At 64.9% G+C, this 27,612-nt stretch overlaps 2 protein-coding genes across 2 annotated transcripts; one reads left to right on the top strand and one right to left on the bottom strand.

Moving 5' to 3' along the window:
• Positions 1–504: 504 nt before the first annotated feature.
• On the top strand, positions 505–12,841 carry NPC1L1 (NPC1 like intracellular cholesterol transporter 1). The gene is made up of 20 exons (XM_067312257.1): positions 505–600; positions 1,217–1,360; positions 1,503–3,031; positions 4,430–4,530; positions 5,202–5,374; positions 5,448–5,576; positions 5,673–5,855; positions 6,627–6,741; positions 7,357–7,484; positions 8,002–8,139; positions 8,805–8,894; positions 9,001–9,191; positions 9,282–9,409; positions 9,499–9,619; positions 10,383–10,438; positions 10,529–10,679; positions 11,530–11,761; positions 12,196–12,309; positions 12,439–12,601; positions 12,732–12,841. Exons 1-20 carry the CDS (start codon positions 505–507, stop codon positions 12,839–12,841), a joined length of 4,092 nt encoding a protein of 1,363 aa, XP_067168358.1.
• A 189-nt stretch (positions 12,842–13,030) lies between these two features.
• On the bottom strand, positions 13,031–14,384 carry MRPS24 (mitochondrial ribosomal protein S24). Its single transcript, XM_067312378.1, has 4 exons — positions 14,329–14,384; positions 13,773–13,853; positions 13,511–13,622; positions 13,031–13,413 (listed from the first exon to the last, which is right to left on the bottom strand). The coding sequence occupies exons 1-4, from the start codon at positions 14,359–14,361 to the stop codon at positions 13,130–13,132; spliced, it is 510 nt and encodes a 169-aa protein (XP_067168479.1). The 5' UTR covers positions 14,362–14,384; the 3' UTR covers positions 13,031–13,129.
• Between the last annotated feature and the right edge of the window lie 13,228 nt (positions 14,385–27,612).

Raw genomic sequence — 27,612 nt, 5'->3', positions numbered from 1 at the left:
CGTAAAGCAGGGCAAGGGTAAGGCGTCTGCCCCGGGCAAGGGCACGAGAGTGGCGCTGCCAACCCGGGGGGCTTCCTGGCCTCCTTTTAGGCACCTGCTGCCCCTGTGCCAGTGCGGACGCGGGCGCTGCCACCCCGTAGCCCGGCTCCATGCTCCCGGCTCGCCGCGGGGCTGCCATCGCCGAGGTTGGCGCTGTGCCCACCTCTCCCCAGCGCTGTGGGTGCCAGCCGGGTGGCCTGGGCTCATCCTCCGGGGGATCTCATTTGCGCGGCGCCGCTCGCTCAGCCCGGCTTGGCTCGGCGGGTGCCAGCGTGCCCCCGGAGGCGGCCAGGTTTGTGCCCCGCGCGGCGCCGAGCCCTGCCCTGTGGCGTGTGCAGCAGGCGCGGCACCCGTGCCCGCTCGGCGTTATCGCTCCGGGCACCCCTATCTCCTGCTGCAGCGCCTTATCGGGGCTACAGCTGTTCCCCAAGGCCGCGCAGGGACCCTGAACCCTTCCTGGCACCCATGTGGGGCAGAGGGCTCCGGGACTGGCATCTCTCTGCCCTCAGCGTGCCCAATGGCCCCGCTCTCATTACCAGGAAAGGTTTTATTGCCCACGCAGTAGGGAGGGAGCCCGGTTCTCTTCTTGCTCGTCCCTGGCACGCGCCGTGGGCCTCGCTGGGGTGCTCCCGGGGTGCCACGTGTTTGCAGGGTGCCTCTGTCCCCACTGCCCCTCGTGCCAGGCTGGCAGCCGGGGTTTCCCGTGGCTGGCATCGCCTCTCCGTTTCCGTCTTCCCCCGGGTTTTTCACTGCTCATCTTGCGCCCACGGGGCACCTGGCTGGGGCGCTCTGGGTGGGCACGGCCGTGCCTCCTCCCCGCGCGCCTACGGGCACCGAACTCCCCGTGTCCGGTTCCGAACGGGTTTTGCCGGGAGACTGGGGGCGGCTGGGGCACACCGGGCACAAGCACCACCGAGCGCTGCCGCTGGGCGCCTCTCGGTCCCCGTGGTCCCACGGCGCCCCACCATGCGGGGCGCAATGCTGCCCCTCGTCCCCTTCGCCACCGGCTCGCGGCACCCGTGGGAAAGCCCCCGGCAAGCGAGGGGACGCGGGAATCCGGGCACCTCCCCGCCGGGGCTGTGTGGGCTGGCGGTGGCTATCGATCGGGGCCGAGCCGGTTAATGATCTCAAGGGATTTACGGCACCCGGCGCGGCTGATTGGCTTGGGCGCCGTCAGGCCAAAAGACCTCACGGGCGAAGAAGCCGCCCCGAGGGAGACGGGGTCTCGCCGGAGGCAGGCACGGCCGGCCTCCCCCCGCCGCCCGCCATGCCGGCAGCCCTGGCGCTAGCCGGCGCCGTGCTCGGCACCCTCCTGGCGCTGGTAGGTGCCGCGGGTGGCGGGATCGGGGTGGCCGAGCTGGCGTGATGCCGGCCGAGTGGGGGGGGGTTGGTTGCGAGGGTCCGGGCGGAACGGAGCGGGACGGGTGCCGCCGGTGCCAGGCCGCCTTCCGTGCGCTCCGCAGGCGGCGCCGACGCTGACGCCCGTGCACCGCGCCGGCTACTGCGCTTTCTACGGCGAGTGCGGCAAGAACCCCGAGGTGAACGTCTCGCTGGTGCCCTCCAAGGTGCCCTGCCTGTCCAACGCGCCAGCGCGGGTGGCCACGCCGGCACTGCTGGCCCAGCTGCGGGCCGTGTGCCCCGAGCTGGTGCCCGCCGGCGTCAACGAAACCCGGGTGTGCTGCTCGGCGGCGCAGCTCAACGCCCTGCGGCTCAGCGTGGCGCTCTCCAGCGCCGTGCTGGCCCGCTGCCCGGCCTGCGCCAGGAACTTCGCCAACATCTACTGCCGCAACATCTGCAGCCCCGACCAGAGCCTCTTCACCAACGTCACCCGCGTGACCGAATACGCGCCGGTGCCGGGCTTCAGCCAGCTCGCCGTCCTCGAATACCAATGCTTTTATGACCGGGCTTTCGCCGAAGCCGCCTTCACCTCGTGCCAAGGCGTGCGGCTGCCGGCCACGGGCGGCTACGCCATCGACGCCATGTGCGGGCGCTACGGGGCCAAGCTGTGCACGGCGCAGCGCTGGCTCGACTTCCAGGGCGACAAGAACAACGGCTTGGCCCCGCTGCAGATCGACTTCCGCCTGGTGCCCAACGGCACCCGGCCCGGCGGCGACCTGGAGCCGCTGAACGGGCGGGCTTGGCCTTGCGGCGAGCCGCTGGACGCCGCCGGCGAGCCCTGCTCCTGCCAGGACTGCGCCGAAGCCTGCCCGGTCGTGCCGGCGCCGCCGGGTCCCCCGCCTCCCTTCCGCTTGGGCGCCGCCGACGGCGCCCTGGTGCTCTGCTGCCTGCTCTTCGGCCTCCTGGTGCTCCTCTTCGCCACCGGCGTGGCGGCGCGCCGTTGCGTCCGGCCGCGGCGGCGACCCGCGGCATCACCGGCGCCGCGGCGGGCGCCAGGCTGCGCAGCGCGGCTCGCCCGCTCCACCCACGCGGCCTTCAGCCGCTGGGGTGCCCTGGTGGCCCGGCACCCGGCGGCGACGCTGGCGACGGCGGCGGTGGCCGTGGGCGCCCTGGCGGCCGGCATGGCCATGGTGCGCCTGGTGACGGACCCCGTGGAGCTGTGGTCGGCGCCGGGCAGCCAAGCGCGCCGGGAGAAGGCGTTTTACGACGAGCATTTCGGGCCTTTCCTGCGCACCAACCAGGTCATCGTGCGGGCGCCAGGGCGCCCGGCGGCCTCCTACGACTCAGTGGTGCTGGGCGCCAAGAACTTCAGCGGGCTGCTGACGGCCGAGGTGCTGCGGGCGCTGCTGGAGCTGCAGGAGCGCCTGGCCGCCGTCGAGGTGTGGGTGGAGGCGGCGGGCCGGGCGGTGACGCTGAGCGACGTCTGCTACGCCCCGCTCAACCCCGCCAACGCCAGCCTGGCCGACTGCTGCGTCACCAGCGTCACCCAGTACTTCCAGAACAACGGCACCCGCCTGGCCATGACCGCCACCCAGACCGTGGGCAAGGTGACGGGCACCGTCGACTGGCGCGACCATCTGCTCTACTGCATCAAGTGGGTGGCCTCTCCGGGGCCGTGGGGTGCCCCTAGGGTGCTGGGCACGGCGCCCCCGTGGTGCTCCTTGGAGGGGGTCGGGGTGGCCATGGTGGGGTGTCCATGCAGGGCAGGGTGCTGGGCATGGCAGGGCGGCTGTAGTGTGCTGGGGTTGCAAAGCTGGGTGCTACCTGCATGGAGCAGGGTGCTGGGCATGGTGGGTGCCCATGGGTTGCTTGGTCTTGGGGTCAAGGTGGTACCTGTGTGAAGCAGGGTGCTGGGCATGGCAGGGCAGCTGTAGGGTGCTAGGGTTGCAAAGCTGGGTGGTACTTGCATGGAGCAGGGTGCTGGGCATGGTGGGTGCCCATGGGTTGCTTGGCCTTGGGGTCAAGGTGGCACCTGCATGGAGCGGGGTGCTGGGCATGGTGGGTGCCCATGGGTTGCCTGGCCTTGGGGTCAAGGTGGTACCCGCATGGAGCAGGGTGCTGGGCATGGTGGGTGTCCATGGGTTGCCTGGCCTTGGGGTCAAGGTGGTACCCGCATGGAGCAGGGTACTGGGCATGGTGGGTGGCCTTGGGGTCAAGGTGGTACCCGCATGGAGCGGGGTGCTGGGCATGGTGGGTGCCCATGGGTTGCCTGGCCTTGGGGTCAAGGTGGTACCCGCATGGAGCAGGGTGCTGGGCATGGTGGGTGTCCATGGGTTGCCTGGCCTTGGGGTCAAGGTGGTACCCGCATGGAGCAGGGTACTGGGCATGGTGGGTGCCCGTGGGTTGCCTGGCCTTGGGGTCAAGGTGGTACCCGCATGGAGCAGGGTGCTGGGCATGGTGGGTGCCCGTGGGTTGCTTGGCCTTGGGGTCATGGTGGTACCTGCATGGAGCAAGGTGCTGGGCATGGTGGGTGTCCATGGGTTGCCTGGCCTTGGGGTCAAGGTGGTACCCGCATGGAGCAGGGTACTGGGCATGGTGGGTGCCCGTGGGTTGCCTGGCCTTGGGGTCAAGGTGGTACCCGCATGGAGCAGGGTGCTGGGCATGGTGGGTGCCCGTGGGTTGCTTGGCCTTGGGGTCATGGTGGTACCTGCATGGAGCAAGGTGCTGGGCATGGTGGGTGCCCATGGGATGCCCGGCTGTGAGGCTGCAGGTGGCCAAGCCAGGGTGATGCCAGCATGGAGCAGGGTACTGGGCATGGTGGGTGCCCGAGGGTTGCTGGTCTGTGGGGTTGGGGTGATGCCCACTCGGGACAGAGTTCTGGGCATGGTTTTGATTCCTGGGGGATGCCAGGCTGTGGGGTTGCGGGTGGCCAAGCCAGGGTGGTATCCACATGGTGCAGGGTGCCAGGCCCATCCCGGCGCCCCGGGTGCGGGTGCTGCAGGGTCAGGGCACACACGGCTGCCCACTCACCCGGCGCCCGTGTGCCCGCCAGCTCGCCGCTCTCCTTCAAGGACATCACGGCGCTGGAGCTGAGCTGCATGGCCGAGTACGGCGGGCCCGTCTTCCCCTTCCTCGCCTTCGGCGGGTACCCAGGTTAGCTGGGCGCCCACGGGCACCCTGGCGGGCAGGGGAACCACGGGCACGGGTGCTGCGGGCATCGCTGCCATGGGTGCCACTTGCATCGCTGCCATGGGTGCTGCACGGGTGCCACATGCATTGCTGCCACAGGCATCTCTGGCACGGGTGCTGCGTGCACTGCTGCCACGGGTGCCACATGCGTTACCACTGTGGGTGCTGTGAGCATCGCCAGCATGGGTGCCACATGCATCACCACCAAAGCTGCTACGTGCATCGCTGCCATGGGTGCCACATGCATTGCTGCCATGGGTGCTGCAGGCATCGCTGCCATGGGTGCCGCACGTGTTACCGCTATGGGTGCTGCAAGCATTGCCAGTACGGGTGCCACGTGTCTTGCTGCCATGGGCGCTGCAGGCATCTCTGGCGCGGACGCTGCGTGCGTTGCTGCCATGGGTGTCACCTGCATTGCTGCTATGGGTGTTGTGGGCATCGCCGTCACGGGTGCCACGTGCATCACCACCACGGGTGCCGCAGGCGTCGCTGGCAAGGGTGCCGCGGGCACTGCTGGCGGAGGTGCCGTGGGAATGGCTGCCGTGGGTGCTGCGTGCACCGCCAACATAGGTGCCACGTGCCTCGCCGGCACGGGTGCTGGGTGCCACGGCGGGCGCTGACGGCCGTGCCCGCAGGCTCCGAGTACACGGAGGCCGAGGCGCTCCTCATCACCTACTCGCTCAACAACTTCCCGCGCCACGACGCCCGCTACGAGTGGGCGCTGCTCTGGGAGGAGCGCTTCCTCGCCATCGTCCGCGACTTCCAGCGCACCCACGGCTCCAACCTCTCCGTGGCCTTCATGGCCGAGGTAAGCGGGCGCCGGCGCGGGGCGGGCAGGGCGCCGGGCGCCGCCGGGCGCTCACCCGCCCCTGCGCCCGCAGCGCTCGCTGGAGGACGAGATCAACCGCACCACGGGCGAGGACGTGCCCATCTTCGCCATCAGCTACCTCGTCGTCTTCGCCTACGTGGCCCTGGCGCTGGGCGAGTACACGGCGTGGCGCCGCGTCCTGGTAAGGCGGACACCCTCCTCTTCCTCGGGTGTGAGGCTGGGGAGCACCCAAGGGTGCCCGGCGGGCCCTGAGCGGGTGCCCCGGCCCTGCCTGCAGGTGGAGTCCAAGGTGACGCTGGCGCTGGGGGGCATCGCTGTGGTGCTGGGCGCCGTCTTCGCCTCCATGGGCTGCCTGGCCTTCATGGGGCTGCCCTCGTCCCTCATCATCCTCGAGGTGGTGCCCTTCCTCGTGCTGGCCGTGGGCGCCGACAACATCTTCATCTTCGTGCAGGAGTACCAGGTGGGCGGGCAGGGCCGGGGGCATGGGGACACCATGGGGCACATGGGCATGGCTGGGCGTAGGTATCCCCATGGGGCATGGATGCATGGAGGTCCCCATGGAGAACATGGACACGGCTGGGCATGGGGGTGCCCGTGGGGCACGTGGGCATGGATGGGCATAGGGGTCCTCATGGAGAACATGGATACAGCTGGGTATGGGGATGCCCATGGGGCATGGGGGCACGACTGGACATAGGGGTCCCCATGGGGCATGGATGCATGGAGGACCCCATGGAGAACATGGACATGGCTGGGCATGGGGGTGCCCATGGGGCACGTGGGCATGGATGGGCATAGGGATCCTCATGGAGAACATGGATACAGCTGGGTATGGGGGTGCCCATGGGCATGGGGGCATGGCTGGACATAGGGGTCCCCATGGGGCATGGATGCATGGAGGTCCCCATGGAGAACATGGACATGGCTGGGCATGGGGGTGCCTGTGGAGCACATGGGCATGGGGGAACGGCTGGGCATAGGGGTCTCTGTGGGGCAGGGGGATCCCCATGAGAAAGATGAGCATGAGGGAATGGGGGGGCATGGTGACCCCCATGGGGATCCCCATGGGGCACATGGCCATGGGGGCACAGCTGGGCATAGGGGTCCTGTGGGGCACAGGGACCCCTCTGGGCATGGGGGCAGCACCCTGGCTGGCCAGCGGGCGCCTGTGCTCCCCCGGGGCAGTGGGTGCCCAGAGCAGGCACCCAGCCTCACCGCCGTGGCCCAGCAGCAGTCGGTGCGGGCGCCGGGTGAGACGCGGGACCAGCACATCGGGCGGGTGCTGGCGCAGGTGGCGCCCAGCATGCTGCTGTGCAGCCTCTCCGAGGTCATCTGCTTCCTCCTGGGTGAGCCCAGGCGTGGGGACATAGTGGGTGTGGGGACTCCGTGGGCACGGGGACACAACGTGTGTGGTGCACGTGGCCAACACGGTGGGCATGGGGACACGATGGGCACGGTGCATGCCATGGGCATGGGGACAAAACGGGCATGGTGCACATCATGGGCATGGGGACATGGTGGGCAGAGGGACATGATGGGCGTGGGGACACAACAGGTACAGTGCACATCATGGGCCCAGGGACACGGCGGGCATGGGGACACAACAGGCATGGTGCATGCCATGGGCATGGGGACATGGCGGGCACAGGGACGTGATGGGCACGGTGCACATCATGGGCATGGGGACATGGCAGGCACAGGGACGTGATGGGCATGGTGCACATCATGGGCACGGGGGGCATGGGGACACGAAGGGCATGGTGTGCAGCACGGGTGCAGGGACACAACAGGTACGGTACATGCCATGGGCACGGGGACACTTTGGGCACCATGCACATGGTGGGCATGGGAACATGGTGGGCACGGTGCACACGTCGGGCATGGGCGCAGGGACGTGGCGGGCACGGTGCGCAGCAGGGGGCACGGGGACGGGGCAGACGCTCACGGCCCGGTGCCCGCAGGCTCCCTCTCCTCCATGCCTGCCGTCCGCAGCTTCGCCCTCACCGCCGCCCTGGCCATCGCCTTCGACTTCCTCCTCCAGATCACGGGCTTCGTGGCCCTGCTGGCCCTTGACGCCCGCCGGCAGGAGGTGCCCGTGCCCGCAGGAGGGTCTGGGGTGCCTGGCGTGGCCATGGGGTGGCCATGGGGTGCCCGGGGGCAGGAGGGTGCCCAGGGCTGTCCCAAGATGAACATGGGGTGCCATGGGGCAGGAGGGTGCCCAGGGTGGGCTCAGGGTGCCATGGGGCAGGAGGGGGCACAGGATGGACATGGGGCACCCCAGGGGCAGGAGGGTGCCCAGGGCTGTCCCAGGATGAACATGGGGTGCCATGGAGCAGGAGGGTGCCCAGGTTGGGCACAGGGTGCCATGGGGCAGGAGGGGGCACAGGATGGACATGGGGCACCCCGGGGGCAGGAGGGTGGCCAGGGTGGGCATGCCAGGAGCCCAAAGTGCCATGGAGCAGGAAGGTCCCAGGGTGGACATGGGGTGGACACGGGGCACCCCAGGGCAGGAGGGTGCCTAGGGTGGGCACAGGGTGGGCTCAGGGTGCCGTGGGGCAGGAGGGTGCCCCACACCGGCCATGCCCACAGCCCCACCGTGCCCGCAGGCCGCCCGCTTCGACGTGTGCTGCTGCTGGGGGCTGGAGAAGGGGGCACCTGGGGGGCCGGGCACCGGGGTGCTGCGCCCGCTCATGCACCGCTACTACGTGCCCCTGCTGCTGCACCACATCACCCGGCCCCTCGTGGTGAGCCGGGGGGCTGGGGGGGGGGACGTGGGGGGCTGGAGAGGTCTTGGGGCTGGGGGGGGGGCTGGAGGTGCAGGGGGACATGGGGGTCGAGGAGGGTCTTGGGGGGCTGGAGAGGTCCTGAGGGGGCTGGGGTTGCAGAAGGACATGGGGTTGGGGGGGACATGGGGGGGGGTCCTGGTGGCCACATGGGGGGCTGGGGGAACATAGGGGTCTGGGGGGAGTCCTGGGGGGGTCTAAAGAGGTCTTGGGGGTCGGGGGACACTAGGGAGTGATCTGGGGCGTTGGGGGAACATGGGGGTCCTGGGGGGTGTAGGGGGACATTGGGGTCTTGGAGAGGGTCCTGGGGGTTGGACCAGAGGGTCTGGTGGGGTCCTTCAGTGACGTGGGGGTCCAAGGAGGGTCTGGGGGGATCCTGGAGGCCACGGGGGGGCACCCAAGGGTCCGGAGGCTCAGGGACCCCAGGAGCACCCAGGGGTGCTTGGCCACTTGGGGCTCTTGGGGGCCCAAAGGGGACTTTTGGGGCACCTGGGTGGTTTGTGGTGGGACATCTGGGCACCCAGAAGCTCTTGGCCAGAGGGGGATCTCCCAGCACCTTGGTGGTGGTGGTGGTGGGGTCTCCCCGGTGCCGGGTGCCCACTCACGCTGGGTGCCCCCCCCGCCAGGTGCTGCTCTTCCTCTTCCTGTCCTGCGCCGGGATCTACCTCACGCTGCAGGTGCCCGTGGGGCTGGACCAGGAGCTGGCCATGCCCAAGGTGGGTGCCGGGCATGGACGTGGGTGGGCGGCGGGTGCTCGGCGCGGGTGCTCGGCGGCTGACGAGTGTCGTGTCGCCCCCCCCCCCCCCCCCCCCCCCACCCCAGGACTCCTACATGCTGGAGTACTTCACCGCCCTCAACAAGTACCTGGCCGTGGGGGTGCCCACCTACTTCGTCACCACCGGTGGCTACAACTTCTCCTCGCTGGCCGGCATGAACGCCATCTGCTCCAGCGCCGGCTGCGACGCCAACTCGCTCACCCAGAAGATCCAATACGCCACCCTCTTCCCCAACGTGTGAGTGGGGCGCCGGTGGGTGCAATGGCTGGGGGGGGACCCACCGGTGGGCACCCAGGTCCTGGCACCCTGCTGCTTCTCCATCTCCAGGTCCTACCTGGCCATCCCGGCCACCTCGTGGGTGGACGACTTCCTCGACTGGCTCAACCCCACGGGGCGCTGCTGCCGGGTGCACCAGTTCGGGCCCCAGAAGGGCGAGTTTTGCCCCGCCACCAGCGGTGAGCGGGGCAGCACGGCGGGCTGGGGGCTTTGGACGGGGGCCCACCCGTGGGTGCGGGCACCCCTGAGCCCCCGGCGCTGCCCACAGAAGCCCTCACCTGCCTCCTGGGCAAGTGCCTCAACGTGTCGCGGCGGCCCACGGTGGACGAGTTCGAGCGCTTCCTGCCCTGGTTCCTCTCCGACGAGCCCACGCTGCAGTGCCCCAAGGGGTAGGTGGCACCCGCCGCGGGGACCTCCTGGGGGGTGCACGGGTGGGCATGGGTGCACGGGCATCTGGGCGCACGCACGCGGGTGTAGGGGCGTGGGCACACACGTGCGGGCACGTCCACATGGGCACAGGCATTTTGGGCACGTGCACATGGGCACACGCATGCGGGCACAGCTACTCGGGCACATGCGCGTGGGCACAGCACATGGGCACATCCATGTGGGCACAGATATTTTGGGCTCAGGCACATGGGCACATGCCAGCGGGCACAGCGCAGGGACACGAGTATTTTGGGCATGTGCACGTGGGCACAGCACATGGGCACGGGTATTTTGGGCACACACACATGGGCACATGCACGTGGGCACAGGAAACTGGCACATGCACCTATGCACACAGGCACACGCGTCTGGGCACAGACACGGGGGCACACGTACGCGGGCACAGATACTCGGGCACATGCACATGGGCGCAGGTGTTTTGGGCACATGCACATGGACACGTGCACATGTGGGCACAGATACTCGGGCACATGCGCACGGGTGCAGCACATGGGCACACGCATCTGGGCACAAGTATTTTGGGCACATGCACATGGGCACATGCACACAGGCACAGATATTTGGGCACATGCACATGGGCACATGCACACGGGCACACGCTTCAGGGCACAGGCATTTTGGGCACACACGCACGTGGGCACAGATATTTGGGCACGTGCCCGCCGGGGTGCCCACCCTCACCCGCTCCCCCTGCACCCGCAGCGGCCTGGGCGCCTACGACACCTCGGTGAAGATGGACCCCAACGGCACCATCCTGGGTGAGTTGGTTGGGGGGGGGGTGGCGGTGGGGGCGGGCGTGGGCCGGGGCGCCCTGGGGTGCCCGCCTGACGCCGGCGCCCTCCCGGCAGCCTCGCGGTTCATGGCGTACCACCGGCCGCTGGCCAACTCGCAGGAGTACACGGCGGCGCTGCGGGCGGCCCGCCAGCTGGCCGACAACATCACGGCCACCCTGCGCCAGGTGCCCGGCACCCCCCCCGATTTCCGCGTCTTCCCCTACACGTAAGCGCCCGCCGCCCCCAGCGGGGTGCCCGGTTAGGGGTGCCCGGTTTGGGATGAGCGTGGGTACCCAGTTAAGGATGCCCAGTTGGGGTTCAGCATGGGTGCCCAGTTAGAGGTGCCCGGTTAGGGGTGCCTGGTTCGGGATGAGCATGGGTGCCCAGCTAGTGGTGCCTGGTTTGGGATGAGCATGGGTGCCCGGCTAGAGGTGCCCAGTTGGGGTTCAGCATGGGTGCCCAGTTTGGAATGAGCATGGGTATCCAGTTAAGGGTGCCCAGTTGGGGTTCAGCATGGGTGCCCAGTTAGAGGTGCCCGGTTTGGGATGAGCATGGGTGCCTGGCTAGGGGTGCCCAGTTGGGGTTCAGCATGGGTGCCCAGTTTGGGATGAACTTGAGTACCCAGTTGAGGGTGCCCAGTTGGGGTTCAGCATGGGTGCCCGGTTAGGGGTGTCCAGCTGAGGTTCAGCATGGGTGCCCAGTTAGGGGTGCCCGTTTTGGGGTTTAGCATGGGTGCCCAGTTAGGATGCCTGGTTTGGGATGAGCGTGGGTGCCCGGTTTGGGGTGCTGAGTTGAGGGATGAGCAGGGGTGCCCGGTTAGGGGTGCCCGGTTGGGGTTCAGCATGGGTGCCCAGTCTGGGGTGTCCAGTTTGGGATGAGCATGGGTGCCCAGTTGAGGAGGGGGATGTCCAGCTGGGATCAGCGTGGGTGCCCAGTCAGGGTCACCATGGGTGCCCTGGTGCGTGGTTAGGGTGCCCAGCCAGGGTCAGGGTTTGCACCCCAGCACTCAGTTAGGGGTACCCAGGTGTGGTGGGCACCCCTGTGGGTGCCAGCACGGTGGTGACGCTCCCTTGCAGGGTGACCTACGTGTACTATGAGCAGTACCTGAGCGTGGTGGCTGAGGGCCTCTTCACGCTGGCCCTGTGCCTGGTGCCCACCTTCGGCGTCTCCTTCGTGCTGCTGGGCATGGACCTGCGCTCCAGCGCCGCCACCCTCATCACCCTCGTCATGATCCTCGTGGACACCGTGGGCGCCATGGCCCTCTGGGGCATCCCCTACAACGCCGTGGCCCTCATCAACCTGGTCGCGGTGCGGGGCACGGGGGCCCGCAGGGTGGCATGGGGATATGGGGTGCATGGGGTGGCATCAGGACCTGGGACACGCAGGATGGCAGAAGGATCTAGGGCTGCTTGCACCTGTGGTGCAAAAGGCATGTGGGGTGCATGGGCACAAAGTCACAAGGGGGGGGCACATGGGGTGGCCTGGGACATGCAGGGTGGCACAGGGACCTGGGTCACACAGGGTGACATGGTGGCATGAAGGTACACGAGATGGCACAAGGGCTTGGGACATACAGGGTGGCACGGGGACACGGGGGCCTGGGGCACACAGGGTGGCACAGGGAGAAATGAGTCACGCAGGGGGCACAGACATGGGGTGGGCACCCCCCCCTACTCCCCCCAGCCATGCCAGCCCAGGGGGCACCCATGGGTGCCACCCTGGTGACCACCCCATCCCCGCAGGCCGTGGGCATCTCAGTGGAGTTCGTGTCCCACCTCACCTGCGCCTTCAGCCGCAGCACCAAGCCCAGCCGCGTGGAGCGGGCAGCTGAGGCCACCGTCAACATGGGCAGCAAGGTGGGCACGGCGTGGCCTGGCCATGGGGACACCCCTAGGGGTGGCCTGGCCCCCGGGGAGGGCTGTGCAGGGTGACGCGAGGGGCAGGGTGGCACGGCCCTGCCACGGCTGACCCTGTCCCCGGCGCAGGTGGTGGCCGGCGTGGCCATGACCAACCTGCCGGGCATCGTGGTGTTGGCCTTCGCCAAGGCCCAGCTCATCCAGATCTTCTTCTTCCGCCTCAACCTCATCATCACCCTCGCCGGCCTGGCGCACGGCCTCATCTTCCTCCCCGTCCTGCTCAGCTACGTGGGTAAGGCACTGCGGGGAGCTGCCTGCCATCGTGCCCGCGGCCCCCCACCGTGTCCCCAACGGGCGTCACCAGGACCCATGTGGCTCCCCGGGGTTGGGCGCAGCCTGGCACTATCCCTTCTTCCCTGCAGGACCCAGCCCGCGGGCGCCCGCGGCCACCACCAAGGAGAGCACGGAGCAGGGCGCGGGGCAGGGCCTGGACAACCACTGCTTCGAGGACCCAGTGCCCAAGCAGCACTGAGCCCCGGCGGCGCCCACGCGCGGGCACCGCGCTGCCCTGCCGCGGCTTTTTCTACTGCGCTTGTATTTAAACTCGTTTTCTCACGCTTGGAGCCGGCTTTGAGCGGGGACGGGGCACGCGGGGGACACGGGCATTGCGGGGACGAGGTGTCCCCCCACCATCCGCCACCGCAAAGAGCCACGAGCGGGAGGGGGAGGCGCAAAACCTATTTTATTCCCCTTGGCGGCGTTCAACCCCATCGCCCACCACCCCAGCGGCTCCCGGGTGGCACCGGGGAGCCGGCGGCCGCTAGAGGTACTTGTAGATGACCTTGGTGGGCACCGTCTGCACCTCCAAGCGGACGGGGCACTTGTAGAAGTGGGAGAGGAGGGTCTCGGAGTAGCCGATGAGGAAGTAGAGCTTGCTGGGCGCCAGGTTCTGCAACACCACCAAGCAAATCACCAGCAGGTTGGCGCGCCGCTTGAGCACCACCTCGTTGGCCAAGCAACCGGGGAAGGTGCCGTAGAGGAACTTGCGCAGGAAGACGTCCTCCACTGTCCGCTCGGCCGCCCCGGCTTCGCCGTCCAGGTTGCCTGCGGGCAGGGCGAGGGTTGATGTCCCCCCACCCCATCGTGGCAGGTCCGGGCAGCCCCTTGGGGGGGTGCCGCCGCCGCGCCGGGGGTCACTCACCGGTGTGCAGGGAGAGCCAGCCCTTGCGGTGGGCGATGTAGTGCGGGGCGTGCGCCTGCTCGTAGGTCACCGGCTTGTCCCCTTTGCCCACCCGCACCCGCGCCGCTCGGGTCTGCCGGGAGGCAAGGTGGGGGGGGAGGCGTCAGCGCTGGCGCTGCCCTTCCCCGGCTGTCCTAGCGTCACTGCGGCGGGGGGGGGGGGACACGGTGGGGGGGGAAGCGCCAAGCTGGGCAGGGCAGTGCCAGCTTGGCCTCAACGGTACCTTGAAGCACACGGGGGTGGTGTGGAGATCGCGGTGGGCGCCGAGGGCAGGGGGGGCGCAGCTCCGGCTCCAGGACACTACCTGGGGAGACAAGGAGGGGGAGACATGGCTGTCCCCAAAGTGCCCCATGCCTGGTGTCTCCCATGCTTGCTATCCCCAAAGTGTCCCGTGCCTGGTGACCTCCATGCCTGGTGTCTCCCATGCCTGCTATCCCCAAAGTGCCCTATGCCTGGTGGCCCCTGTGGCTGCTGTCCCAAAAGCACCTCATGCCTGGTGGCCCCCGTGGCTGCTGTCCCCAAAGCGCCCCATGCCTGGTGGCCCCTGTGCCCGCTGTCCCCAAAGCGCCCCATGCTTGGTGGCCCCTGTGCCCGCTGTCCCCAAAGCGCCCCATCCCTAGTGGCCCCCGTGCCGGCTGTCCCCAAAGCGCCCCATCCCTGGTGTCTCCCATGCCCGCTGTCCCCAAAGCGCCCCATATCCGCAGCCCCCTCTCCCCGGTGCCCCGGAGCCCCCCAGGCCGCCGCCCGCCCCGCCCCGGCCCGGCGCCGCTCGCCCTCACCCGCAGCGCCCGGGCAGCCACGGGCGCCGCCATCTTGCTGGGCCCGCGGGGGCGGGGCCAGAAGGGGCGGGGCCAGAGGGGGCGGCGCCCCCTGGCGGCCGGGAGGGGCAGCGCTGGGGTGGGGGGGGCGTGGATGGGGGGCCGGGGCTCTTGTGGGGCACCGGAGCCCTGTGGGGACAGAGGGGACAATGGGGTGCCATAGGGGCAGAAGGGTGCAATGGGGTGCAGTGGGGACAGAGGGGTGCAAAGGGGGACAGTGGGGTGCAGTGGGGTGCCATAGGGGCGGAGGGGTGCAAAGGGGTGCAGTGGGGACAGAGGGGTGCAAAGGGGGACAGTGGGGTGCAGTGGGGTGCCATAGGGGTGGAGGGGTGCAAAGGGGTGCAGTGGGGACAGAGGGGTGCAAAGGGGGACAGTGGGGTGCAATGGGGTGCCATAGGGGCGGAGGGGTGCAAAGGGGGACAGTGGGGGTGCAATGGGGTGCCATAGGGGCAGAAGGGTGCAAAGGGAGCAGTGGGGACAGAGGGGTGCAAAGGGGTGCAGTGGGGACAGAGGGGTGCAAAGGGGGACAGTGGGGTGCAATGGGGCAGAGGGGTGCAATGGGGTGCAGTGGGGACAGAGGGGTGCAAAGGGGGACAGTGGGGTGCAATGGGGTGCCACAGAGGCGGATGGGTGCAATGGGGTGCAGTGGGGACAGAGGGGTGCAAAGGGGGACAGAGGGAGCAATGGGGTGCCATAGGGGCAGAGGGGTGCAAAGGGGTGCAGTGGGGACAGAGGGGTGCAAAGGGGGACAGTGGGGTGCAATGGGGTGCCATAGGGGCAGAAGGGTGCAAAGGGGTGCAGTGGGGACAGAGGGGTGCAAAGGGGGACAGTGGGGGTGCAATGGGGTGCCATAGGGGCGAAGGGGTGCAAAGGGGTGCAGTGGGGACAGAGTGGTGCAAAGGGGGACAGTGGGGTGCCATGGGGGGGCAGATGGGTGCAAAGGGGTGCAATGGGGGGGGAGAGAGGTGCCGTGGGGGCAGAAGGATGCAACCGGGTGCAAAGGGGGCAGAAGGTCTCAATGGGGGACAGAGAGGTGCCATGGGGGTAGACAGGTGCAAAGGGGTGCAATGGGGGGGCAGAGGGGTGCCATGGGGGGCAGACGGGCACAGTGGGGTGCCCTGTCTTCCCTAGGAACCTCTAGCCAACCCTGAGGGAACGTGTATAAGAAACAAGGAAAGCAGAGGATGATTTTTTTTTTCCCCCTTTGACAGATTTTCCTTATTTCCCGCAGTCTGAGGTTACAGGAGTTGTGCCAAGCAAGCGTGTCCACGCCATCGTGTCACCCGACTGTCACCCCCCCCCCCTTGAACCCATGTGTGTGTTTGCAACCCCCAAAAACTCAGATGACCAGCGGGACAAAGCCGGCCAGGTCTGGGGGGTGGCGGGAGGGTCCCTGCAGCCCCTCTGTGACACGGTCTATGACATAGTCTGAGGTCACAGTGGGACATCCCGCCCCAGGGTGTCCCCTCCCCACACCTCACTGCAGGGCGGAGGAGGAGGAGCAGAGTGGAGAGTGAGGAAGGAGAAGTTTCCGAGCTGGAACTACTGGCACCGCCATGCAGTTCCCGTTTGTGAAGCTGCCAGCGTTCTGCGTGCTCAGCCGTGATGGTGAGGCCTTCAGGGGCTCTTCCAGGAGTGCAGCTGTAGAGGACACAAACTCCCCAAACGGCCTACTGTGGGGAGGGCTGGTGGCTGCCAGGGGAGCCGTCCTGACTGTCCCGTGTGGATCATGGACCATGGTGACCCCAGGACTCCTGGGTGCTGGGAAATCCATGGTGACCTCTCCCCAGGCAAAGGGGCCACCCTTGGAGACCAGCATCTGAAGGGGAAGCACAGGGCACTCCTGTCTGAAGAAGGCCGAGGTGTTGTGCCCCTCCGTTGGGGTTCAAGAGGCTGCCTGAAATGCCCGTGTTGGAAACCCACCGCTTCCCTTTCCATGAGCCCAGCTCAGCTCAGAGCCTGACATGTCTTCTCCTTGCTTTCCAGATGTCGTGACAATTTGGGACAGCATGGCTGAGTACATGCTAGATCAGTTTGCACTCAACAAGGTGGGGTTTCATCCTGCTCCTCCCCTCGTGCCTGGATGCTTTCAGCGGTGCTGGCAGCCCCAGGCCATGGCGTGACAGTGTTCATCCCCTCCTCTGAAAGAAGAGAAAATGTCCCCAAATGTGTGACAGAGCAGCTCCTTTGTCAACTGGTCTAAAGATTCAAATTCAGCTCTAGGAGAAGATGGGCTTCACCCCTTCCTGGGGCATTTTGAGGCCTCAGTGCTGGAAGGCAAAGACCAAGCAGATAGCCTGGGACACTCCTCAGGGCTTGCTCCACCACAGGACACCCCTTGGACCTTATCTAGAAGAGAAGGTCTCTTACCTCAGAGACATTGGTTTGGATTTTACATCGCATATACTTTGAGAGGGTGAAGAGGAGGGAGAGGAAAAAAACAGGGCCTTCTCCCAAACGGGTCTTCTCCAAAGCTTTCCTCCTTGGTCATCCGCAGTGGACAGGGCATAGAGCACCATCTTTTGTCTCTCATGAGTCTTCGGTCCATTGGTCCATCAAAAAACCCCTAATTTTGTTCCTTTTTTTCCCTTCTGCTGTCAGGGTGTGGCCATAGATGCCTTTGGCACTTTCTATGTCCTGAGACAGCACAGCAGCGAGGTGAACAGGGATGTGATCGCACCAAGGTTTCACCTGTGTGAGAGAGCTGCGCAGACTCATGGCATCAGCTACGCCAACAGAGACATTCCTGGTAAGGCAGCAGAGTAAAGCCTTTGCTTCGCCTTGCAGCCTCTTTGGGGGGTGAGCTGAATGCGGTGGAGAACTGACCGAGGGACCCCTCCAATTCCTCCCAAAGGGCCTGAGAGCAACTTCACCTTGTCCCAACCCAACAGCCCACCACGTAGTGACCTCTCAAAAGGCTGTCTGGGTATTCTTTGGTTTGCAAGCACTGCATGCAGCTACACTGTCTCTCTCGGCCCTGCTTGACCACTTGTGTGGCACCAAGGCCTGAGGTTGGAGTTTGGGGGGACCGTGAACTGGGTCGCCCAAAATGTGCACATCTGACGATCAGTTCTGCAGGGACAGGCTGGGGGTGGCCAGACGAAACCTGACGGCCGCTGTGCAGTCTTTTACGCACCGGGTGTGGGTAGAGCTGCAAGGGCCCAGCACGCTCTCTTTGGCCATGGGAGCTGGCCCCGTCTCCCCTCCTCCCTGACTGTACTTCAGGCTGCTGCGCTGCTGTCGACCCGACTTGGTCCCTCTTTTGCTGTTGTCTAGGTGATCTTGAAATTGTCCCCCTGGACTATTCTCTGTTGTCATCAAAGACGTCCTTTCCAGAGAAGCTGGTGAAGGAGTGCGTGCGTGACCTTGTGGTGCTGTTCTGCTGGGGTGCAGGACTTGGAGAGGATTACGACCTTGTTTTCAAGGGCATCGGTTTACTGATGAGCCGAAACAAGATCCTCACAATGAGATATTACGAAGAGTTTCTCCTTGCCGTGGATGGGACGGGAATTGTGTTAAAATGTCTCCTGTTGGTAAGTGGAGATTTCTCTCCAAGGCTCCTTAGAGGTATTGGGAGCTCCTCGCAGAGGACTATGGAGCTGGTGTCTCCTGGCCTGCCGTGATGAGTGGAGCACTTGGGAGAGGCATGACCTCCAGCAAGGCAAGCTTTCTGAAGAGCTCCTTGCTCTTTGCGTTTGGTGGTCTTGGCAGCATAGGAGGAGCTGAGAAGAGCCGTCTGGGCTGGAGCCAAAGAACTGGCCAGCCTGCCATCCCTTTCCCAAAGCCTTGGGGAATGGCATTTATTGCACAGCTGTGCAGCTTCTCTTCGTTCCACTGGAGGGCTCCTGGTAGTGAAAGACAGCCCTGGGGGAGAGAGAGGTTCCTTGAGGCAGCCTCTCTCAGCAGTGCAAAGCTTTGTTGCCTTTGGGAGTAATGAGATCCCTTCCTTGGCCTCATCTCCCACGTCCCTCTCCTTTTTACAGAACCCACGGACACGCTATTGGGTGCTGTCAGGCGAACACCCTGATGCGTTTCATGTGCGTCCTGGGGGGATCCGTGTGCTTCCAACGTGAGTATGTTTGCCTGTGTAGCCCATGGCTGAGCAAGCGAGCAGCTTCTCAGCTCCAGCTTGGTAGCGCTGAGCTTGCCTGCTCGAGAGCTTATTCAAGAGCACCTCCTTCAAAGGGAGGGCTCCCAGCTATCTCCATGCTTGCTCTTGCTTCTTTCGGACTGCAAGCTGGAGCAAAAGAGATTGCTCTGCTCCTCATGGGCACTGTGAAGGCGAGAAATACGAGAGTCAGAAATGGCAGCCAGGAGGACTTGTGTTAGAATACACTTCCTCAGAGGAAGGAGAGCAGGCACTGGGACCAGCCCCTGGAAACTGCTCGGCCCCTCAAGGCACGAGCTCTTGGCTGTGTCACGTACTTGCCTACTGTAGTCCTCCCCGGTGCTGAAGAGTCTGCATCTTCTGCTTTGGAAAATGAGAAACCTTGCAGCAACTCTCAACTCTCTCTGAGCCTGGCTGTGCCGTGCAAGCTGCAAAGGGAGTGTGGAGCCCTTTCTCCCAGCTGCTGTCTCCTTGTTTCTAGGTTTGAGATTAAGCCAGTGCCTGGGAAGAAAGGCAGAGACCCTGCCCCTGAGGGATCCCAGGAGAGAGAAGGTAAAGGACCGTGCGGCTCCAAAGCCAGGACCGACCAGGTCTGCACATCCTCTTGCCTGAGTGGACACGAGGATGCTGTTCTGACGAGGTTTCTTCTTGCACAGTCTCAGTGAGTCCTCCTGAGCAGCAGCAGCACCGTCGAAAGAGGCGTTCTCCAGGCCAATTAAAAGAGGCCAAGGTGGAAAAAGGGCAGCAAGGCAGGAGAAAGAAGCCTATGGACAAGTGAGGCTCTTGGGGAAGTGGAGGAGGGCAATGGGATGGTCTTGTCCATGTGGGAGTGAGGGATTTCTCTTGGATGCTGTCTGTATGAGCTCAGAAAGGCTATTAACTCATGCCGCGAGGGCTGCTGTTTTCTGCCTGGACTGCAAGGGCACAGCAGGGTTTTGTGAGACTTGGTTGTCAGCTTCCTTTTCTCTTTCCTCTTCTTTCCAGGGAAGGTTTTGATCATCTGCTACCTACCATGGGGGCATATCTGCAGCCTGCCAAAGAGGAGGAGTTGGGAGAAGAGCAGGCTAAGGAGAGAGAGCAAAAAGGTAAAGTAAGAGATGAATGCTGACACAGGCTTGCAGGCTTCCTTAGTGCCGCAGGATAACAGCCAAAGTTATAATGTGATGCCTGGATAGGAAATTGCCCTCCTGTGGCTCTCTTTGCCACCAGCAGTCAGCCTTGAGGGGCTCACTATGGAAGGAGAATTCCTCGGGACAGCCCAGCGCTCCACCTTGCAGTTGATCTGCTGAAGGACACTTCCTCACTGCACTCCACTCCCTCACGTGTATTGCCAAGGGCTCTTTCATTCGAGCCCTGTCAGAAAGGACCTAAGTCCTGCTAGGAAATGCGATTCCAAGGGAATTGGTGTTACTGCCACAGTTTCACACCGGGACAGAGCAGCTCTGCAAGAACTTCTCGCCTGAGCTGCCACAAAGACACACTTCTGAAGAGGTTTCTCATGTCCCACTTGCAGGGAGTCCTGCTGAGAAGCGCCTCCTGGCTCAGAGGAGGCTTTCCACCATGAAGTTACCTGGGGTCAAAAGAGACGGCAGCGTGGGACAGCAAGCCCTGGGAATCAAGCCCCCAGAGAGGTGAGATGTGGAAAATCAGACTGGGGCAGTGGTGTGCTCTGGTCCTTGTGGCAGTGAATTGTTTACGTTGGACTTTTTGCTGTGAAAGGCTCTCCATGCATGTCCCAAGGGCAGGCGCTGTCTTGCTTGAGGGCAGGTGTGCATCACGGTTTTGTGAAACTCCGGTGTCAGCTCTATTCTCGTTGTCTTCTTGTTTCCAGGTCTGAGCTTCCACGAGCACACTCGGCCACTGAGGGGTCTTTCAAGTCTCCCCAAGACCTGCAGCTGGAAGAGCACATGGCTAAGAAGAGAGAGCAAGAAGGTAAAGTAACCGACGAGTGCTCACACAGGCTCAGCCCGGCACTCCAACTTGCAGTTCATCTGCTGATGGACACTTCGCCACTGCCCTCTTCTGAAGAGGTTTCTCCTGTCATGCTTGCAGGGAGTCCTGCTGAGAAGCGCCTCCTTCCTCGAAGAAGGCTTTCCCCCGTGAAATTACCCAAGGTTAAAACAGATGATGGCATTGGTCAGCAAGCCCTGGGAAGCGAGCCTCCAGAGAGGTGAGACGTGTGGAGAATTGGACGGGGGCACTGGTGTGCTCTGGTCCTTGTGGGAGGGAGATGTTTGCATTGGGCACGTTGCCTCTCTCTCTCTCTCTCTGTCCCAAGAAGAGAGGGCCTAGCCCTGGGCATCGTCAGCTTTGCCAGGGACTGTTGTGCCCCATCGGAGTGCCAAAGCTCCAGGTATCTCTTTCTCTGCGGATGCCAACGCAGCTGGCCAAACACACCCAGTTCTGCTGCAGAAGCACCTTCTGCTGCAGAGGCAGGTGCCCAGCTGGTGAGCACAGGCTGCAGAGCAAACTCATGCTGTGCTGCTCCAGCCCCTGCCTGCTCTGTATTTGTAGTGTGCTACCAGCAATTGAGGGGAGCTCCTCGAAGGAAGGCAAGAGCAAAACAACTCGTGAGGGCAGGCGCAAAGCGGAAATCCCTGTTTGCAAAGGCCGTCGCAGAGTAGGACAGGTACGTACGTGATCAGGCCCAATGTCACGATTCAGTCCTACTGAGTTGTGGAAAAGTGCAGCTCTGTGGGTGCTGATTCGCCCAGGATGCCTTGCTAGATGTTCACCTGCACATTCGGTGGCATCTTCTGCAGAAGGCACAAGCCACTCTCTAGTGCCTCCTCACACCACTGTGTCTGGGCTGCCCCTGGAAGGGGGAGATGTTTCCAAGGGATGGAAGGGCACGGGGCAGGAAAAGCCCCAGCACCTGCTCCTCACGCTGCTGCTCTGCGTGTCTCTGCCCTCCAGGAAGTGTGCTACCTCTGCATGCAGCAGGAGGAACGCCGCCTCCGGGCAGCCCAGCTGCAAGAGGCCGAGAGGCAAGAAAGGGCCGAGTGGGCCGAGCACGAGGCCTGTCGGGCAAGGATGGCTGTCCTGAATGCCCAGGTACTGGAGCCTTTTCAGCCGCTCTGAGGAACGGCCTTTCTCTCCCCCAGGAAGCTCTGGAGGTGTGCAGGTCTCCTCGGCGTTGTTGTCCTCTTGCCTCTCAGTCGTGGGGCCGCTGACTTGTCTTTGATGCTCGCCTGCTCCTTCCAGGGAGGGAATATTAGTCAAGGGAAACTACGGGACCCAAATAGCACTCTGCTGTGCTGAGGGCACACGGTCCTCAGGCCTGCCTCGAGCTCCAGGAAGCCCCTGCCGAGGCCGCCTGCCCTTGAGGTGGGACACGAGCTCTCCTGGGGAAAGGGCCTGAGCCAGCTGTGGCCAGGCTGCCTCCGGGGGACAGCTCCAGGGGGTCTTCCTCTTCATGCAACCTCTAAGAGCATGCCCAGGATCTCTTGGCTTTCCTAAGAATCAACAGGGGTTTCCGTAAGCCTAATTTTTAACTGAGGCCTTAGGGCGCGCTGCCACCCACCCTGACATAAAAAGAAATACCATCTTCTTGGGCTTCCGTGCCTGAAGGATAAAGCCTTTAATGTTCCTGTGGTTGGGAAGAGCAGACTAGGACTGAATATCCTGAGAAAGGCTGCACCGTCCCTGGGTGTCTTCTGTGCTGTGCAGGGATATTTCCTTTGGTGGCATCTCCAGGTAAAATGCACTGTTTCTTTTCTTGCATAACAGAGGAGACACTGGGCTGAAATTAAGCTAGATATTGCTATAAGAGAAGAAAAGAAGACTGTAGAAGAAGGCAGAGCATACCTGGTAAGACCTTTTGACAAAAGAAATCCTTCCCCAACTGCAAAGCACAGCGAGACCCTGCTCCCGCCCAGGCATCTCCATGGGGACATGCTGCGCTGGTTCTCCTGGTGTCCCTGCCGGCTGTCCCCCGGGGGCTTGGTGCTTTCGGAGACAGACCCATGCATTTGCCCGCTGCTTGACAAGCCTCTCTCTTGCCTTTCAGAGCTCCTACTGCCCCACTCCTCCAGCCTCCGTCAGGAGAAGGCAGTACGACAGAGAGCTCCGGGAGAGGAGGGAGGCATGGGCAAAGGAGCCAAGGAGGAAACCAGGGCAGCTCTCCCGGCAGCAGTAAGTGTGCACAGCCCCAGCGTGGCCGAGTGCAGCTGAAGAGCAGGGAGCTGGCAGCGGGTCAAAGATCCCGACCCAGAGCCGTGGGACTGGATACGGCATCTTCTGATTTCTCCTGTCCTGGGAATGCCCTGGGTCAGCCCTGGACTCCCGGTTCCTCTCCACAGCCCCAAGCAAATGCTTTGGTCTTGTGCTGAGCTGAGGACTGCGGGTGCAGATGGGACCGTGGGTGTGCAGGGCTGGACAGGAAGGGTCTCAGTGGGGCTGAGAGCGACCTTGTCCCTGCCATTGCAGGCACGAGTCCCTGCCAGCAGTCCAGAGCCAGCGCCGGATGGGGGTGCCTAAAGCCTGGTGGGAGGAGGAGAAGAAGAGGGCAGAGCGCAACCCCTGCAGGGCTTACGGAGAGGAGCAGCTCATCTGGTGCGTATCTCTGAGCAGGGCTGGGGCTTGTCCTGCCTGCCCTGCCTTCCCCAGCCGCCGGCATCACTAGGGACACGGGGGCTTTCCCCAGGACCACCAGTGAGACAGGGCACGTTTGAGCCTGGCCATGAAGCAGGCACCCTGACACCCAAGGGGTCACCTCTGTACCAGACACTGACCACCTCTCCTTTGGATTCCCTAGCACCGGGAAGAAGATGCCCTTGGAGCAGCGGAGGGGAAGGCGCTAGGAACGGCTGCCATGCGAAGGGGAGACCACCCTGTACCTGAGATGGACTTCTCTGCAGGGAATAAAGAGAGAGGTGCTGCTGTGAACCCCGTGTGCCATCCCAGAGTGATTTTTAGGGACAGAAGGGGATAATGTCCATACACACCATGCTGTGCACCTGCCCACCACAGGGTGCATACACAGGGCATGGCAGGCATCTGTGCCCCACTGTGTGCCCATGCACACTGCAGGTCCCGGGGGTGCGGGCAAGGAGGCAGAGCCCTGTGGCCTCCCCTGCTCTGCAGCACCTCAACTTGTGTCCCGCAGGGGCAAGAAGATGGTATTTCCCCACAGCACGGGGAGTTGGACACTCTGAGGCCATGCCATAACCCTGCAGCCATGGGCCCCAGGGCAGCACGTTGGGTTCTGCAGCCCTTCTGCTCTGGGTCGCTTTGCTGGGCAACTTGTGACCCTGAAAGGTGAAGGAGTCCTTTCTTGAGCAATCCATGCAACAGGAAGCTGCACCTGAGATGGACCCAGCAAGCAAGAGCGTGTGTGTGTCTGTGCATGAGCAACCAGGAAACCAGGGGGTGCCAGGCCAGCTACGGGATGGACAGAGTGTCCAAGCCCAGCTACTGGAGGGATCCACACTCCATGTGCATGTGTGTGCACGAGGGGACGTGCTGGACACAAAAAATGCCCAGGTTTGGTAGCTGGGGGCTGCAGGGTGCCTGGTGTGGGAGGAGACCACGAACCACCCCGTGCTGGGCTCAGTCACTTCCAGCCAGCTCTGAAATGGGTGAAAACAGCCCATTGCGCACCAAAACTTCAGGCAGTCGGAGGAGCACGTGGCGCCTCTGCTCAAGGAGACACAAAGGGGACATGTGGGGTTGGACTAGGTGATCTCCAGAGGTCCCTTCTGACCTCAACCATTCTGTGACTCTGTGAAATGTAAAGAGCCACATCTGGAGAAACAAGAGGGAGGAGACAGGTGGAAGGGGACATTGCTGGAGACGCGCTTGTGGAAGGAGGCACTCCATGCTGGAGCAGGTCCACCTCTGAGGTCCTTCATTCTTTTCACACGCTTTCTTGCCACCTTGTGTGAGCTGAAAGCCTCCTGGTTGTCAGCCTTCCTCAAGTCAAGGGCCACAACCTCCACTGCTCTCCCTTCATGTGCCAAGCGAGTCATCTCAACAGAGAAGGCTCTCAGGTTGGGTTTAAGCATGACTTCTCCTTCCTCCGTCCATGTTGACTGCTCCCAACCACCTTCCTGTCCTTCATGTGTCTGGAAACAGTATCCAGGATTGGTTGCTCCATCCCTGTCCTAGGGATCGAGGTGAGGCCGACCCCCCGGATCCTCCACCCTTGAAGACAAGAGTGACATTTGCTCTCTTCCATGGCCGCGGGTCCCCCTCCTGATCGCCAGGATTGGAGAAAGGTGCAGGAAAAGGGCCAGCTGCCGGGTGGGACCGGACTTGCCTGCGTCCCCTCCGGGAGGCCCAGGAGTGCCAGGAGCTCGGCGCTGCACCCCGGGAGCTCAGCGCTGCACCCCGGGAGCTCGGCGCTGCATCCCGGGAGCTCGGCGCTGCATCCCGGGTGCTCGGCGCTGCACCCTGGGAGCTCGGTGCTGCATCCCGGGTGCTCGGCCCTGCATCCGGGTGCTCGGCGCTGCATCCCGGGTGGTCGGCCCTGCATCCCGGGAGCTCGGCGCTGCACCCCGAGCGCTCGGCGCTGCATCCCGAGCACCGGCTCCGTTCCGCTGCAGCCTCCGCCGCGGTTCCGACTCTCACCGCCAGGGGGCGGCCTCGCCGTAGAGGAGCGGCCCGGACGCCTGGGTCCCTTCCCCGCTGGGGGGGGGGGGGGGCTAGTTACCGGGAGGGGACCGAGGAAGCGGGACACCTGGGTCCCCTCCATTTTTGGGGGGGCTCAGGAGCCCGGATGCCTGGGTTCCCGGCCCGGTGTGTCCAGGGGGGGCTCCTGCCTCAGTTTCCCCTCTGCCCTCCCGGAGGGAGCCAGGGGCCGGCCAGGCCCAGGGGACCCGCAGGGCTGGGGCATGGGGCACACAGGACGCACGGGTCACCGGCGAGAGCACACGCTGGCGTCACAGCTCGGGGGCACGCGGGGCCGTGCAGGGCCGTGCGCGCGGGGCCGGACTCTGCCCCGGATGCGGCGGTGAGCGGGGTCGGGCCCCCGGTGACCCCCGGCCTGTGACTCTTCAGCCGGCACCCGCTGAGCCGTGCCCAGGGCTGCAAGTGCAGCAAGGGACCCAGGCGTCCGGGCGCCCAGCCAGCCCCGCTCGTCCCCCCCCCCCCGACCCCCACATCCCCAGGGTGACCCCGCTGCCCCCGGGCGGGAGCCCAGGTGTCCTGGCCCGGTGCTGCCCGCTGAGCCGCGCTTCCTGCCGGGTGCCCCCCGGGGCCACACGGGATCAGGGGAACAGGGACCGGCCCTGATCCAGGGATCAGGTGCCAGGGTCTGGCCCTCATCCAGGCACCGGGCACCAGGAACAGGCCCTGATCCAGGGACCAGGCACCAGGGTCCAGGCCTGGTCCAGGCACTGGGAACTGGCCCTGATCCAGGCACTGGGAACCAGGAACCAGCCCTGATCCAAGGACCAGGCACCAGGGACCAGCCCTGGTCCAGGCACTGGGAACCGGCCCTGATCTGGGCACTGGGAACCAGGAACCAGCCCTGATCCAAGGACCAGGCACCAGGGACCAGCCCTGATTTGGGCACCGGGCACCAGGGTCCAGTCCTGGTCCAGGCACTGGGAACCGGCCCTGATCCAGGCACCGGGAACCAGGAACCAGCCCTGATCCAGGGACCAGGCACCAGGGACCAGCCCTGATTTGGGCACCGGGCACCAGGGTCCAGCCCTGGTCCAGGCACTGGGAACCGGCCCTGATCCGGGCACCAGGAACCAGGAACCAGCCCTGATCCAGGGACCAGGCACCAGGGACCAGCCCTGATTTGGGCATCGGGCACCAGGGTCCGGCCCTTGTCCAGGCACTGGGTACCAGGAACCAGCCCTGATTCGGGCACCGGGCACCAGGGTCCAGTCCTGGTCCAGGCACTGGGAACCGGCCCTGATCCAGGCACCGGGAACCAGGAACCAGCCCTGATCCAAGGACCAGGCACCAGGGACCAGCCCTGATTTGGGCACCGGGCACCAGGGTCCAGCCCTGGTCCAGGCACTGGGAACCGGCCCTGATCCGGGCACCGGGAACCAGGAACCAGCCCTGATCCAGGGACCAGGCACCAGGGACCAGCCCTGATTTGGGCACCGGGCACCAGGGTCCAGTCCTGGTCCAGGCACTGGGAACCGGCCCTGATCCAGGCACCGGGAACCAGGAACCAGCCCTGATCCAGGGACCAGGCACCAGGGACCAGCCCTGATTTGGGCACCGGGCACCAGGGTCCAGCCCTGGTCCAGGCACTGGGAACCGGCCCTGATCCGGGCACCAGGAACCAGGAACCAGCCCTGATCCAGGGACCAGGCACCAGGGACCAGCCCTGATTTGGGCATCGGGCACCAGGGTCCGGCCCTTGTCCAGGCACTGGGTACCAGGAACCAGCCCTGATTCGGGCACCGGGCACCAGGGTCCAGTCCTGGTCCAGGCACTGGGAACCGGCCCTGATCCAGGCACCGGGAACCAGGAACCAGCCCTGATCCAAGGACCAGGCACCAGGGACCAGCCCTGATTTGGGCACCGGGCACCAGGGTCCAGCCCTGGTCCAGGCACTGGGAACCGGCCCTGATCCGGGCACCGGGAACCAGGAACCAGCCCTGATCCAGGGACCAGGCACCAGGGACCAGCCCTGATTTGGGCATCGGGCACCATGGTCCGGCCCTTGTCCAGGCACTGGGTACCAGGAACCAGCCCTGATTTGGGCACCGGGCACCAGGGACCAGCCCTGCTCTGGGCACCGGGTACCGGGAACCAGCCCTGATCCAGGGACCAGGTGCCAGGTTCCAGCCCTGATCCAGACACCGGGAACCAGCCCTGATCCGGGCACCAGGAACTGGCCCTGGTCCGGGCACCAACCCTGATCCAGGCACCAGGCACCAGGGACCAGCCCTGATCCGGGCACCAGGCACCAGCAACCAGCCCTGATCCAGGCACCAGGCACTGGGAACACGCCCTGATCCAGGCACCAGGGACCAGCCCCGATCCGGGCACTGGGAACTGGCCCTGATCCGGGCACCAGGCTCCAGAAACCGGCCCTGATTCGGGCACCGGGTACCGGGAACCAGCCCTGCTCTGGGCACTGGGCACCAGGAACCAGCCCTGATCCAGGGACCAGGTGCCAGGTTCTGGCCCTGATCCAGATACCGGGAACCAGCCCTGATCCGGGC

This window comes from Apteryx mantelli, chromosome 29, assembly GCF_036417845.1.
Source record: "Apteryx mantelli isolate bAptMan1 chromosome 29, bAptMan1.hap1, whole genome shotgun sequence".
NCBI classification, from domain to species: Eukaryota; Metazoa; Chordata; class Aves; order Apterygiformes; family Apterygidae; genus Apteryx; species Apteryx mantelli.
The sequence above is the reverse complement of the archived record's forward strand: the minus strand, read 5'-3'. Positions and strand labels throughout refer to the sequence as shown.

Excerpts from the sequence above, each read along its gene's own strand:
- MRPS24 (XM_067312378.1), bottom strand. The coding sequence starts at position 14,361 with ATGGCGGCGCCCGTGGCTGCCCGGGCGCTGCGG. Across the intron at positions 13,623-13,772 it reads CCACCCCCGTGTGCTTCAAG|ACCCGAGCGGCGCGGGTGCG; the intron begins GTACCGTTGAGG and ends GCCTCCCGGCAG. Across the intron at positions 13,414-13,510 it reads CTGGCTCTCCCTGCACACCG|GCAACCTGGACGGCGAAGCC; the intron begins GTGAGTGACCCC and ends CCCTGCCCGCAG.
- NPC1L1 (XM_067312257.1), top strand. The coding sequence starts at position 505 with ATGTGGGGCAGAGGGCTCCGGGACTGGCATCTCTCTGCCCTCAGCGTG. Across the intron at positions 8,140-8,804 it reads ACATCACCCGGCCCCTCGTG|GTGCTGCTCTTCCTCTTCCT; the intron begins GTGAGCCGGGGG and ends CCCCCCCGCCAG. Across the intron at positions 9,620-10,382 it reads ACGCTGCAGTGCCCCAAGGG|CGGCCTGGGCGCCTACGACA; the intron begins GTAGGTGGCACC and ends CTGCACCCGCAG.